The 14,663-nt window shown below is 33.8% G+C and overlaps 1 protein-coding gene across 14 annotated transcripts in view; it reads right to left on the bottom strand.

The window, feature by feature from the left end:
* Positions 1-14,663, bottom strand: part of unc13ba (unc-13 homolog Ba (C. elegans)) — a 170,195-nt gene that overhangs the window by 61,425 nt on the left and 94,107 nt on the right. For all 14 annotated transcript variants that reach the window (XM_021476430.3, XM_021476422.3, XM_068221413.2 and 11 more), the window contains 7 exons: positions 11,193-11,267; positions 9,546-9,765; positions 6,811-7,038; positions 6,586-6,727; positions 4,912-5,081; positions 2,926-3,041; positions 1,907-2,070 (listed from right to left, as the gene is read on the bottom strand). In XM_021476430.3, the coding sequence (XP_021332105.1) occupies positions 1,907-2,070; positions 2,926-3,041; positions 4,912-5,081; positions 6,586-6,727; positions 6,811-7,038; positions 9,546-9,765; positions 11,193-11,267 (1,115 nt within the window). The remainder of the gene's footprint in view (positions 1-1,906; positions 2,071-2,925; positions 3,042-4,911; positions 5,082-6,585; positions 6,728-6,810; positions 7,039-9,545; positions 9,766-11,192; positions 11,268-14,663) is intronic.

Here is a 14,663-nt window from a genome sequence, read left to right as displayed (position 1 = left end):
AGAAACCGGATTGTTTTCAGAATCAGATCTTTTCCAGCAGATTGTCTTTACTTTTGAATAAAAGGGATCATATCAGATCATAATTTAGTGATGTAATGATGTAGGTGTACACACATCTGTGACAAGGGTTGCAAAATGCTAGAAAAATAAAGCGCTTTAAATGCTAGAAAAATACAGCGCTTCGCCTTGTCGAGTCACGTTGCAGAACTCCTCCATCAATTATTTTGCTTGCACGATGGAGGAGTTCTGCATCGTGACTGGTATTTATTGTGACACTCATGCCACGACCAGCTTAGATCATGCGTGTGAGTGTGTGTGAATATACTTTCTGGATTTTCTGGCTATCCATCTGCGAAAAAATTATTTTAACTGAAATTTGATCCGGGCGATGCAGTGGTGCAGTAGGTAGTGCTGTCGGCTCACAGCAAGAAGGTCACTGGTTTGAGCCTCGGCTCAGTTGGAGTTTCTGTGTGGACTTTGCATGTTCTCCATGCAGTTTATTCAGCTGTGGCGACCCTGGATTAATAAAGGGACTAAGCCGACAAGAAAATAAATCTAGTGCTTTAAAAACTGAACTGAATTGAACTGAATTAAACTTTAACGGTAATATATATTCTAAACTGAACTCAATCAGTTTCAATTTGACAATAACAACTCCGGCATTGTCCCACTACTCTCCTGCCTGTATGATATGCTGAAATGTTCCACTATCTGAAATCTTGTTTTGGCTTTTTATTATCTTTTCTCCATCTATGCTAAGCTGCTTTGACTCAATCTACATTTAAAAACACTCTAGACAAAAAAAGTTAAAAAATAAAAAATAAATAAACAAAGCCATCTTGTATTCATTAGAAACAAATATTCTGAGATCTGATAAAAATTGTCAACTGAAGAACAGCTTTTTAATTTCTGTATTTGCTAAGTGGATGTAAATGGCTAGTAAACCATCTCCAAAATGTCCGCCTCCAATATTGGACATATTTTATTTTATTTTATTTTTTATTTTTTATTATTATTTATTTAATATTTTATTTAATAATTTATAATTTATTTTATTTATATTTTATTTTATTCATTTTCTTTTTAACATAGTCCTTTTATTACTCTGGGGTAGTCACTGCGGAATGAATCGCCCTTCCAGCCGCAATCTATCACTGGGAAACATCCACACACACTTATTTACACACATACACTACTGACAATTTAGCTTAACCAATTCACCTATACCACATGTCGTTGGGTTTTGGGGGATAAACCGAAGCACATGGAGGAAACCCACGTGAACACAGGGAGAACATGCAAACTTCACACAGAAACGCCAACTGACCCAGCTGAGGCTCAAACCAGCAACCTTCTTGCTGTGAGGCAAACGTGCTACCCACTGCGCCACCACGTCACCTTAATTTAATTTAATTTAATTTAATTTAATTTAATTTAATTTAATTTTATTTTATTTTATTTTATTTTATTTTATTTTATTTTATTTTGTAAAGAAATGCCCTAGAATTAGCTACATACTGTAGCTAAATTTCATCTGCAGTTCCGGTGCAGGAAAAACACAAATTACATAACAAAAACATAAACACAATATCATTAAAAAAAATACATCAAGATCTGTCCACCACCAATATTTGAACTTCAGTATTTAGTTCATCATACAAGATCCACCTTCAAATGTGTTGCAAATCAGATTATTTAAAACTATCTAATGCATTTTCTACTGTCAAGATCAGATTTTTTCTGCCAGTCTAAAAAGAGCCTAATTTTTTTAGTCCATTTAAATACCCATTTAGGACTTTTAATGTCAAAAATGTTATTATTGATGTTATATAATGTGATAAAGGTTTCCTCTTAACAAAATGTACCTATAGCTCTCAAAATACACACAAAAAGTTTCAGTACTTACGTCATGGCCTGATAGATGGATTCTATTCCATAGCGCATAGCAAACTCATCCACGATGTCTTGATAAACCTCATCAAAATAGACTTTCCAGGCATCATCTCCACGTGCCGCAGGCAACTTCACCACACCCTGCCCTTCAATCTCCGTCACATAGTGGAAGAAATTCTACAAAAACAGAGCAGAAAGTGACATAAGACAATCATTTCACGTTAGGCAATCATGACATTAGAAAATAATATCTGTTGGTTTTGAGGAGAGAGAACATTTTACATTTTGTACGCTACCATACAAAATTCTGAGATGTTTATTTGAAAGTCCCTTATTCTCACCCAGGCGATATTGTAAAAAAGATAATTATGGTTAGATTGTTTACCAATATTAAAATGTAAAATAAGCGATTAAATTAGAAAATGTAATTAAATCCTGCAAAAGCGAAGCTGGATTTTTTAGTATCACAATCCTTCAAAAATCATTTAAATTTGCTCATTTGGTGCTCAATAAATTATTCACTCTTTATTTTAAAGTAAAATTCTTGCTATTAACAAACCATTAACTTTGAATTTTGTCTCAATAAGCTCCTAATTTGTGGTTTAATTATAAATATTAAGGTAGTAATTGGGTTTAGGTATTGGGTAGGATTGCAAATTTATAAATACCAATAATAAACAGCCAAAATCTTAATAACTGGCAGGTAAAAAACCACAAGTTAAATGTGAGAATTGATCCTTAAACTGAAGTGTTACCAATATTTCTTATCATTATCAATATCAGAAGCAGTTTTAAATAAAATAAATTATTCAACAAAAATTACAATGTTACAAAAATAATTTTTTTATTAGATTCAATGACAAAACTGAAATTCTTTAATATATTTAATATTTATATTTTAATATAAATTTTTTAAATAATACAATTTAAAAATAAATGTAAAATCTTTAATGTAACATTTGATCAATTTGGTGCACAATAATAAAAAAATGTTTGTCCATTAAAAAGAAACCCTTGTGTGTAGGGGCTTACCTCGTGCAGACAGGTGTACTGAACATGATAAGGGGCCACTTTCTCTTCCCCTTTAATTTCCACACTTATCTGCAGCCTGATGGCCCCCGAGACCGCTGACTTGTCAGTGCGTTTTTCTACAGTCAGAGATAATACATGGCTATTACACATCCGATGTGAAAGACAGCTCTCTATTTAGCAACATCATACCGGATGTGAACCATTCCGCACTAACATTCAATACATTTGTATTTAAAAAGAAAACAAGCAGCATTTTCATATTTAAAGATGTTAGATTCAAGATTTTAATTATAAACACTCATGAAAGTATATTTTGAATATTTTTATCAATGAAAAAATCCATTGCTTTAGACAGCCATTTTGTACACATTACATATAATTGTTCTGAGCTCTTATGAAAGTAAAATCAAAAGAGAGCATTCTATTAGTAGTATTATACTAAGAGAGTAGAAGCTAAAATTTCCCCCACTAAAGTTGGACATATTTAATTCATCAGGCAAGTTTTCACAAACAATAAAAAGTACAGTGAATGTATATACACTCACCGGCCACTTTATTAGGTACATCGTACTAGTACCGGGTTGGACCCCTTTTTGCCCCTTAGAACTGCCTTAATCCTTTGTGGCATAGATTCAGATTTTGGTCCCTATTCACATGATAGCATCACACAGTTGCTGCAGATTTGTCGGCTGCACATCCATGATGTGACATTCCACCACATCCCAAAGGTGCTCTATTGGATTGAGATCTGGTGACTGCGGAGACCATTTGGGTACAGTGAACTCATTGTCATGTTCAAGAAACCAGTCTGAGATGGTGTGCCCTTTTTGAAATGGTGCGTTATCCTGCTGGAAGTAGCCATCAGAAGATGGGTACACTGTAGTCATAAAGGGATGGACATGGTCAGCAACAATACTCAGGTAGGCTGTGGCGTTGACACGATGCTCAATTGGTACTAATGAGCCCAAAGTGTTTCCTGTTCTTCTGTTGTCCAATTTTGATGAGTCTGTGCGAATTGTACCCTCAGTTTCCTGTTCTTTGCTGACAGGAGTGGCACCTGGTGTGGTCTTCTGCTGCTGTAGCCCATCTGCCTCAAGGTTGGACATGTTGTGCATTCAGAGAGGCTCTTCTGCATACCTCGGTTGTAACGAGTGGTTATTTGAATTACTATTGCCTTTCTATCAGCTCAAACTAGTCTGGCCAATCTCCTTTGAAAGATGGTTGTGCGTAAAAATCCCAGTAGATCAGCAGTTTCTGAAATACTCAGACCAGCTTGCCTGGCACCAAAAACTATGCCACGTTCAAAGTCACCTAAATCACCTTTTGAATGGTTTGATGTGATTAGCTAATTGGAAATTAATGAGCAGTGCCTAATAAAGTGGCCAGTGAGTGTACATATCATAATATGTAGTATATTTCATTATATGTCCATGCAACATTTATAATAATTACTCTATTATGTCATTTTATTTAATCAGGCTTATTGTAACATTAAAAAATATGATTTTTTTAAAGCTTTGCAGTTGTGAGTTTTATATTTTAAATTACATTTTTAAGCAGACAGATGGTTTCATTTCTTGTTTAAGCTATTCAGTTTATAGTCCTAAACCCCCTTAAGAAAGTTAGCATTGTCTAGTGGGTTCTCTTGAAGAATTCAGTTTAAGTTTAAGATTTATGAATTTAAAAAAAAATCTTAACTAGCCCCCACAGAGCAACTTTTTAGCAAATTGCATTAGAGCTCACAAAAATGTCAAAACCCCTGTTTTTGTGCATTTATGTTGCAGAACAATACACCAGAGCCTCTACCAGTAAACTACTAGATCAAACTAACAACATCAAATTATTTAACAACTTGTTAGAAATTCAGAAGGGAACCCACGGCGTATTATACTTTCAGCTTGTCTACAAATCAACTATGCAACTATATAGCCCAAATGAGTGCTACTGTAAATTCTGAGAATAAACAAAAAGAGGAATTGAACTTGCCGAGGTTGTACCAAACATCCATTTCTCCGCTGAGAGTCCGGACCTCAATGATGCTCTGACCCAAAAAGTCATCAGATTCCCTCTTTAGACGCTGCTTCACCCGAGACTTTATATCATCGTCTTCATCCCACACACGTAGTTTAATGCGGTCAGATGAATTATGGCACTCACTAAGGGAACAGTAGTTAAATATGTGAGCAAATCGCTTCAATTCACTTTAGAAAGGAAATAATATAAGCTCCAAAATATGACAGGATGAAACTCATTTAGAAATCACACAAGTTGCTGAAGTCGTTGACTGTAGAGTAAATATTCTGCAGTTAAATAACTGTATGACAATAGATTTAATAAATAATTAATCAGCTTTATTTGGCAAACTAAGCACTTTTTAGACGTCATATTGTTTCAACTCTGTACAGTTTTTTTTACTTAGAGAACTTCTTGCACAGAATGTGATACTCTTTACATATTTCAATAATAAAAAAAAAAGGTTTAGATTGACTTTTAATTACTTGCCTGCAGGGCAGAAATCTCCAAATGACATCTCCTAATAATCATATATTAATAACCCATTAAATGGTTTCCACCAGAGTGTAATAAGATAACATGGGGAGCAAATAGAGACTAAATCTTCATTAATTTAACATCTGCAGTGAAGTTTCAAGTGAGAGCTCAAACACCCAACAAACAAAATTTTGACAGAATACCAAAGTCTCCAATCGTCAGATATCTCAGGATCCATCAAAATATATTAACCATATTATCTCCATTTCTGTTATAGCTCTATACTATGTTTTTGCTCTATACTATGTTATTGCTAACAATGGTCACATTTTTTTCAAAATGTAACATTTCGACCATAAATATCAGAAAATCAAAGATATAGAAAATAGACAAATGGAATAACATATTCAGAGAAAAAGAATAACCTGTTATTGCATTCTCCATTTGAAAAATCTATGTATTTTATCAGCAGTTTCTCATTAAGGAGTGAAATGAAAGGAATGAAGGAAGGAAGGAAGGAAGGAAGGAAGGAAGGAAGGAAGCAAGGAAGGAAGGAAGGAAGGAAGGAAGGAAGGAAGGAAGGAAGGACAGAAAAACAAAAGTTGGATAGAATGACAGATAAAACACAAGTTAGATGGATAGACAGATGAAATGACAGATAGAACAAGGACGGATGGACGGATGGATGGATGGATGGATGGAATGACAGATAGAACAAAAATGGATGGGTGGATGGATGGTTGGATGGTTGGATGGATGGATGGATGGATGGAATGACAAAAGTTGGATGGATGAATGAATGGATGGATAGAATGACAGATAAAACAGAAGTTAAATGGATGGATGGATTGACAGATAAAACAAAAGTTAAATGAATGGATGGATGGATGGATGGATGGATGGATGGATGGATGGATGGAATGGCATACAAAACAAAAGTTGGATGGATGGATGGATGGATGGATAGATGGATGGACAGATGCATGGATGGAATGACATACAAAACAAAAGTTGGATGGATGGATGGATGGATGGATGGATGGAATGACAGATAAAACAAAAAGTGAATATTATGAGGGTCAAAACTAGACAACATTTGCCTGATTATCATAGGAAAATCAGGATTTCAAAAGAACAAAGATAACAGAAAAAACTGAGTATTAGACTCACAAGTTGAACGTCTCCTCCCACACGGGGTTGAGGTTACCATAAATAGTTTTGGTTCTCTTCTTAGTCTTGCCAACTTGAACCGTCACATACGGATCACTGGAACCAGTTCTGTCTTTAGCCTGCAGGCCCTGAGCGCTCACCACTGGAAAACACACATGAACTCAAACAATCTGAGCAATCTTCATGTCAGACTACAGAAAAGTACAGCTGGTTCTGCTTTTGTACCTGTGATGGAGATTTTGGCAGACCACTTTGATGTTCCATCAAGCACAGTCTGTTTGATGGCCTTCATCTGCTGAGCGTGGTTGAGTTTAGTCACATTGAACACAACTCTTATGACCTCAAAGATTTCAGGCCTATTCCTTTCTCGGATCTTCATGCGGTCCTTCATAGCGGATATAATATGCAGGGTTCTGTCCTCTGCTCCTGTTTTGGAGCTCTTCTCTGCAGCTCCTGGCAATCAGAGGGATGTTTATAAATAATAATAATAATAATAATAATTAGGGATGCAGCCTCTGATCGATCGGCCGATAATCACATTTCATCACCTTGGAATTATAAGGTTATATCTGCGTTCTGAATGATTTTAAAATATTGAGCTTCAAAGTTTTTGCATTCCATACAGCAAACAGTATGTGTGTAACAATTATTTTTTTAAAATAAAAAGTCTTAAAATGTAAATAACTTATAAAAAACATTGTGTAATGTAAATAAGTTGTCATTTAATAAGAATATGGTATGTCAAGTGTTTGTGTTAGTTGAAGATGAGCAAAATATTTGAATGATCTTGCATGTGTTAGGCCTTTTTAAATTAGCAACTGAATGTTCTGTGTTTATGACAACATCGCAAGTTAACTTTACTTATTGCAACAAACAGTAGTTTATGGACCTATTTTCTTTTAGTAAAGAAGTAATGGATTTATAGGTTAACATTTTAACTTTTTATGCATCAAATATGGGCTCTAAACCTTTTCTTGATTGAGACGTTAAATTCTGCATCATTTGCAATGTTTCCAAATTGCATGGTTGGTCATTTTTCTGACCAATTTTTTTTTTATATGCGCTATCTATTAATTTTCTTTAAAGTTATGAGACACGTTTAAGGGATTATATGCAGCATCCTTCATTTATTCTCTTAGGTAAGGGGAGATCTCCACTTAAGCGTCTTACTAAGAGGGAAATGTGTTTTATGCATTATAAAGCTTAAAGCATCAGAATCGAAACTCTGTATTTGCCGATCACCATGGCAAAAAAACGGTACTTGTTATCAGCTGCAAAAATCCTAATCGCAGCATTGCTAATAATAATAAAATAATAATAATAATAGTAGTAACGATTGGATCTTAGTATAAACATGCATTAAATATATATTAAAACATGTTTAAAAATATATTTTGCTTTTCCTTTTTTCATTATAAATTAAGTTGTTCCATTTATTAACATTAGTAAACTATATTATTTCAAAAGATCTAACCATGAAAATATGGTCACCCTTTACTCTTTATTATAATGTGCCATTGTTGCAAATTATACTAAAGAAATTATAGTAAAAAATAATTATTATTTCTTCTTATTTAGTAGTATACCAAATGAAAACATCTATTGGTTAATATTACATGAGTTGACATGAAGCAACCATAGTTCCTAAAAATATTAAATTCTCTAAGAAATGCATTGCTCATTGTTAATTAGAGTTATTTGTGTGTGTATTGTAGTGACATCATCAGTTTTGAAAGGATACTTCATACTGAATAACTACACGTTAACTATGTATATATCCTGTCCAAACTATACATACTGAAACTCTTTAACCTTTATAATTTTTTTTCGGTAATGTATTATTAATGTGCACCTTTTTGTAAAGCTGCTTTAGAATGATAGTTATTGTGAAAAGCGCAATACAAATAAATTTGAATCAAATTAATTGAATATATGAAGAGCTTATTCGTTTGTTAAGTGTGACGTCACGCGGAGCGGCTTCCGGGTCCAAGCGCTCTATTCAACTAGAAATTCATGAAATGGTAATAATAAAATTTTACAAAGCGATTAAATTCTTTCGAAAGTCTCAATCACAATATATATGTACATGCCTAATATCCAATGGCCAGAAAGTGATTAATTGTTTTATAAATTGTTATAATTTTGGTATTTGTTATGCAGCAAATCCAGCGATTGTTGTGTACACCATGACTTTATGTCAAATTAACTTTAATGTGTGATATGAATAAAAAGTTATCATGAACGAATGATTTCTCCACTCAAATGAATGGCGGCTTGGACCCGGAAACAGTATTACATAAGTCACAAACACATCACCACTTAACAAGCGGATAGGTAAGAATTTCTATTTTTTATTGCCATTTTGTGTACAGTGTCTAATAAATCCCCTGTTGCCTTCAAATATCTTACTGTCAACAAAGACCTGTAGGCTGATTTTATGTAAAGGACATTTTAGTCAAGAAAGAAAAGTGTTACACTACATTTACCCACAATACCTGCACCTCTCCTTCCATTCTAACACACGAAACAAATTATTGTAGTACTTAGAAAAAAGCTATTCTGTGGTTTAATGTCAGTGGATCAAGCAAAAAAAGAAGAAATTAATTCTAAAGGTAAATTTTCTAAAGGTAATGAGTTTTTATACTGTATGCAATCAAAAAACTAAAAAAAGTGCAACTTTTGCTATGAGTGTATGAATGTTAGCTGCAGTCCATTTATAGCCCACCAGTGTCATTAATACTAAGTGTTTCTGAATTCTATGTCGCCTCTTTGCATTAACAAATGGGACCTCATTGTAAAAAGTTGCCCTTTTCATTGCAAAGCATCCATTAATGGCAGAGATGTAACACTTATGGCACAAATAAACCCAACTACTGTCAGTCATGCAACTATAATAGTAACTATGGAAAGATTTGTAAGATGTTCTTGCTTATTTTTTCAGTATTTGGTAGGTGACTCACTCTGCAAACAGTCTGCGTTGAGAAGCTCTTGGCATTTTTCGTGGCATTTGACTCCACACTCTGAGCAGCGCATGCCCTGCCGCGCAATACCCCACAACAGACCCTCACACTCATAGCAGTAGGTGGGCGTTGTGGCCGTCCACACTTCAAAGTTATGGGGCGTCGTGCATGAAATAGGGTAAATGAGAGCCTGGAGGGTCTTCTTGTACACATGATTTTTCTACAGAAAGAGAATAAACAAACAATGCCGTTACAGAAGATGAAGCACTGATATTTAAAACAAAGCCCATCCTACATGTAGAATGTGTTGGAACTAAAAAAGTGGGACATTGTTAAGAATAGCTCAAACTGAAAATAAGAGCAGCTGATCATACGAGTGTAAAAGGTATGCTTCATAAATTCTGGCCAATCGTTCAGAATGTACTGTAGGTGTAGTAATGGGAGTGGGTAGACAGGTGCCAAAGTGATGAACAAATGAGGGCCACATCTCTTATCTTTATCTACACAAGGTGTAGGTGGCCCAAACCCACACAAACATTCAGCAATTCAGAGCATATGAACAGAACTGAAGATTGATAAGTCATCAGGTCGTGCTTCAGATTAGCCGCCTTTAACTATTATATACTGACATGAAAAACATTAATCATTAGGTACACTGTACTTATGTTTATGTATCGCTAAACAAATTTGCTGCAATACAACATGATCTAATTAAGATATTATTGTCTTGTCTTATGGTTTAATTAAAAATGAATTTACTGAAATTAATAACGTGCACACAGGTGTAAATTAAGCATTTAGGAAAATATTAAGTAAAATATAGTAAGTATAAAGTAAATAGATTTGATGACCCAGCTGACCTCAAACTCAATTTGTTTGTTAATTAATAGAACCTCAGGCATCTAAAGATGTACAGTGCAGTATAGGGAGGGGATTTTTTCTACAGAAGATTTTTTTTGCTCAAACCATGATGCTTGGTGATTTTTACATTTGAATGACTGGTGGGTTTGCTTTTAAAACCTCAATGAATCATCAAGTGTATTTATTTTTATTGTTTTTTTTTTGTTTTTACAGCTTTTTTAGTATACCTACCTTTTTAGTTGGTTCCCACTTTATAGTAAGTGGCCTTAACTAATATATACTTACACTGAATTGAATAATTCGTTACAATGTACTAATTGTGTAAATACATGTATTTACTGTGTATTTATGCTTGATCAAATACCTGTATGTAATTACATCTGTAATTTAATTCTGTAATTACATTTGTAAATACACTGTTGACTATTCCTTACACCTTAACCCACCCTTAAACCTACACATACCAGCAAACCTGTCCATAACCCTACACCTATCCCAACTCAAGAGCACCACAAGTGTTCTCAAATACATTATAAACAGAGTGAGTACATTGTATTTATTTTTTGTTGCAAGTACATAATAGTTTAGTACACTTAACATAAAGTGGGACCAACAGTTTTCTTTCAGATGCATCTTCCAAAATTAAAGAAAAGCCTGTATATGTATGTATGTATGTATGTATGTATGTATGTATGTATGTATATATGTATGTATGTATGTATTTATATATATAAAGACAAATCTGTTGGTACTTTTATTATATAAAACAGATAGCATATGCCTTACCAGTTCTTCATCCTTCAGGGAAGAGCGTGCAGCTAATGCATGTGAGATCCCAGCTTTCCTGGACTGCACCAGAGACTGAGAGAGAAGAACAATGGGTCAATATAAACATGTGCTTAATTATTAGCAACAGCTGTACTCATTATACAGAAATGAGTCTGTAACTTTACTTGTGCTCGCCCAGAGAGTTTAGCAAAATTGTTTGTAATGTTTCCTCAAATGTTAGTCCATGTCTGTGTCAACAACATTACCATTATTATGCTAAACTCTAATCCCCATTAAGGGAACTGTGTCTGCTTAAAAAGCTTTTAGCATTTAATGGCTTACGTCTTCAATGACTAAATTCTATAATGTAGAATAGTACCTACAATAAACACAAAAGACAGTCGATACGACATGCTGAAAAACTCTCGATGACTGTTTTATAGCTAAAGGCAGACCAAAAATCTGCAGATTGATTTTTTTTTATTGAAAACAGAGATAAGAGCACAATTTGGCCTCTCGTAGTTAATGACAGTGATTCAAAACACGCAAAAGGCTGGCTTTATCTTTTCTCTGGCCATCATTTGCTTGGCGAGTCAATCATGAGTGGTTGAGAGTGAATGAGGGGGCTGGCAGGTCTTGGTTAATGTTCAGTCAATGAAAGAGCCAAATACAAAGATCAATTCTGCATGAGAGAAAATTGGATTTTTCAGAACCAAATGAAAAACAAAATCAAGTTTAAGCATATTTAAAAATCTGATTTTTAAATAGACAACAAAATTAGTATTTTTAAAAGGTATTAAACTGTAGGGTCACACTTGATTTTGATTGTCCGTTTGTTGAATTTAAGTTGCAATGCAACTAATTCTCATTAGATTATAAGTTTACGTTAGGTTGGGGTTGGGGTTAGTGTAAGTTGAAGTAATTGCAAAGTTTCTTATTGTCAGTTAAATGTCTGTTGAAGGAGCAGTATTAACAGATATTAAGCAGACAGTCTACTAATACTCAACTGGACCATCAAAATAAAGTGTTACCAACTGTAGGCATAAAATCACATTGAATAAAACATAAATATTTATAAACTATGATTGAACTCTAATTATAGATTAAACAACATTATAAATGCTCAAACAGTTTTTAACAAACCTAATAATAATACACAACAAACTATTGAATAAAAGCCTTCTACAATAGATTTATGCTTCAAAGACTTCAATTTTTCTGATCACTTCAAGTGATAAACAGCATTTTTGGTAGTAAAGAATTGTGTAGTATATTAAAAATTATATACTGTATGTGTGGCTTTTAACCTATTACTTTTCTGTATTGCTCCAGGACTAATTTTATATATTTGTTTAAGAAATAATGAAATGTTTAGTGCGGTGCAATTTTTTTACATTACTTAAGCATCTATAACTTTTTTCATTTTGATTATTATAAACTCTAGATGGATAGTAAAGCCTATTGTGATAATGTTTATCACACTGCATCGAAATTAGATCATGCTCCTCTTAATACAGCACATAATAGACTTTGCAGATTTGTTCTGGATTGTTCCGTTTTTACACATCATTGTATAATGTAAGATCTACTGCAGTGGCAATCTTTGCACAAAAGACAACATATCCACAGGCTTCAGTATATATTTTAATGTATTCATTTTAAGTATCCTTATTATTTAGACCATATTTTGTATTTTTTTTTCCTTAAAGTAAGACATTCTGTTCAGACTTTTTTTCCCTCATTTTAAAAAATCTATTGGTAAAATATCTTTTATGTTTAAGGGTCCAATAGATTAATTTACCTGCTAACATTCGTTTCACTGCATCATTTAAAGTGTTAAAGCAAACTTTGCTGTCATATTTAACTTTGGACTGTACATGTTTTTCCTCAGCATGTTATTATTTATGTGGTGATTTGATTTACTGATCTGTATATGTTTTTTCACTATGTATACTACTTCCCCTTTTGTTAATGTCTGTGTGTGTGTGTGTGTGTGTGTGTGTGTGTGTGTGTGTGTGTGTGTGTGTGTGCGCGTGCATGTTGTTTAAATTTTATGTTTTGTTAATATTATGTAATTGTGAATAATTTTGGGACCCCATTGAAAATGAGGGGTTTAACCTAATGAATAAATAACAAGCTAAAGTGTCTTGTTTCCAAATAAACATGAACTGTGAATGTAGACCAAATTATTCAGCAACTGTTACTCTTTTAGTTTGGGAAGGTCATTTTTGAGAATATGCCTCTGACGGTGAGGAAAAGACATCGATCTAGTCTCAGAAAACTTTACAGAAATCTTATTTTGCATGCTATCTTCACCAAATTTGAAATATAAACTCATGAAACACTTGGCTTTCTAGGTATAATTTTTTTAGGATATTACATGACTGATTTAATATGTTTGTACTTTAAAAAAACAAATATTGAACACAGTACAGTTTTCCTTTCTCATTACTTCATGTTGTAAAACTTTTCTTTTTTTGTATGAAACTTTCTAGATGGACCATAGTCAAAGTGTCTACTTTTCAATGCTACCTAATTTATGTTTATAGCTCAAGAAATGGGGGTCAAGAGCTGTTACTATCTAAATTTAGGTAGCATAAATCCCCAAAAGTGAGTGCTGGCTAACAGGTTAAATTGATTGTTTCCCCAAACCTTAAATCAATCAATCAATCAATCAATCGATTTATTAAGAGACAACGAATTAAAAATGAAAAAGAACAGCGACCACAACGTGATATGCAAAACTTGAATTTAAACCAATAGTAGGATATAATTTAAGTCAACATTCAATTATAGCTCCCAGGATTCATCACACAAAGCTATTTGACCAGTGAAATCAGCTACTGCCCGTTCTGATTCAACTACACCAGAGTTGCGCAGTAATCTTTGTTTATATTCATCCCACAAAAAAGAAGCCCCCATTGCCTTAAAAACTGTTGTGCAAGTAAAAAGCTTCAGATCAAGCTTGTTTTTATTTTGCATTTATTCCTTTTTTTGTCCCCTTCACAGAATGTCAAACACATCTGTGTGGGTTTCAGTTTTATTGTGTTGCAACAAAGACTGATTGATGAAAGTTCCCTATTTCTGACTCATGAGCATGTCAGTGAAACAGAGGCGAAGACAAACACTTCAAACAGAGCTTCGTTTCTCAGGCATAAGCACACTCGTCTGGATTTTGGAGAGCCAATCACATAAGATGCCTCTCTTTAAGGATGACATTCGATTACAAAACTGCTGGGATAATTACAATGACACATTCACATGTATGCTGAAATTCATTATATAAAAACCCCTAGATCGCTTGTAATATCATACCCTTCAGAGAAAGGATGTCATGCGGTCATTCATTTCTGATATATCATTACTGCTTATTTCAATCACACCAGCTGACCAAAGATGATAGCATTACACACTGGAAACAAATCTGAGCACAAAATTAATTTTCTGACAAATAATATTTAGTATAAAGGACATTGCACGTTCAGCTTG

Source organism: Danio rerio, chromosome 5, assembly GCF_049306965.1.
Source record: "Danio rerio strain Tuebingen ecotype United States chromosome 5, GRCz12tu, whole genome shotgun sequence".
Lineage (NCBI taxonomy): Eukaryota > Metazoa > Chordata > Actinopteri > Cypriniformes > Danionidae > Danio > Danio rerio.
Note: the sequence above shows the minus strand (reverse complement) of the source record. Positions and strands in the feature narration are given on the sequence as shown.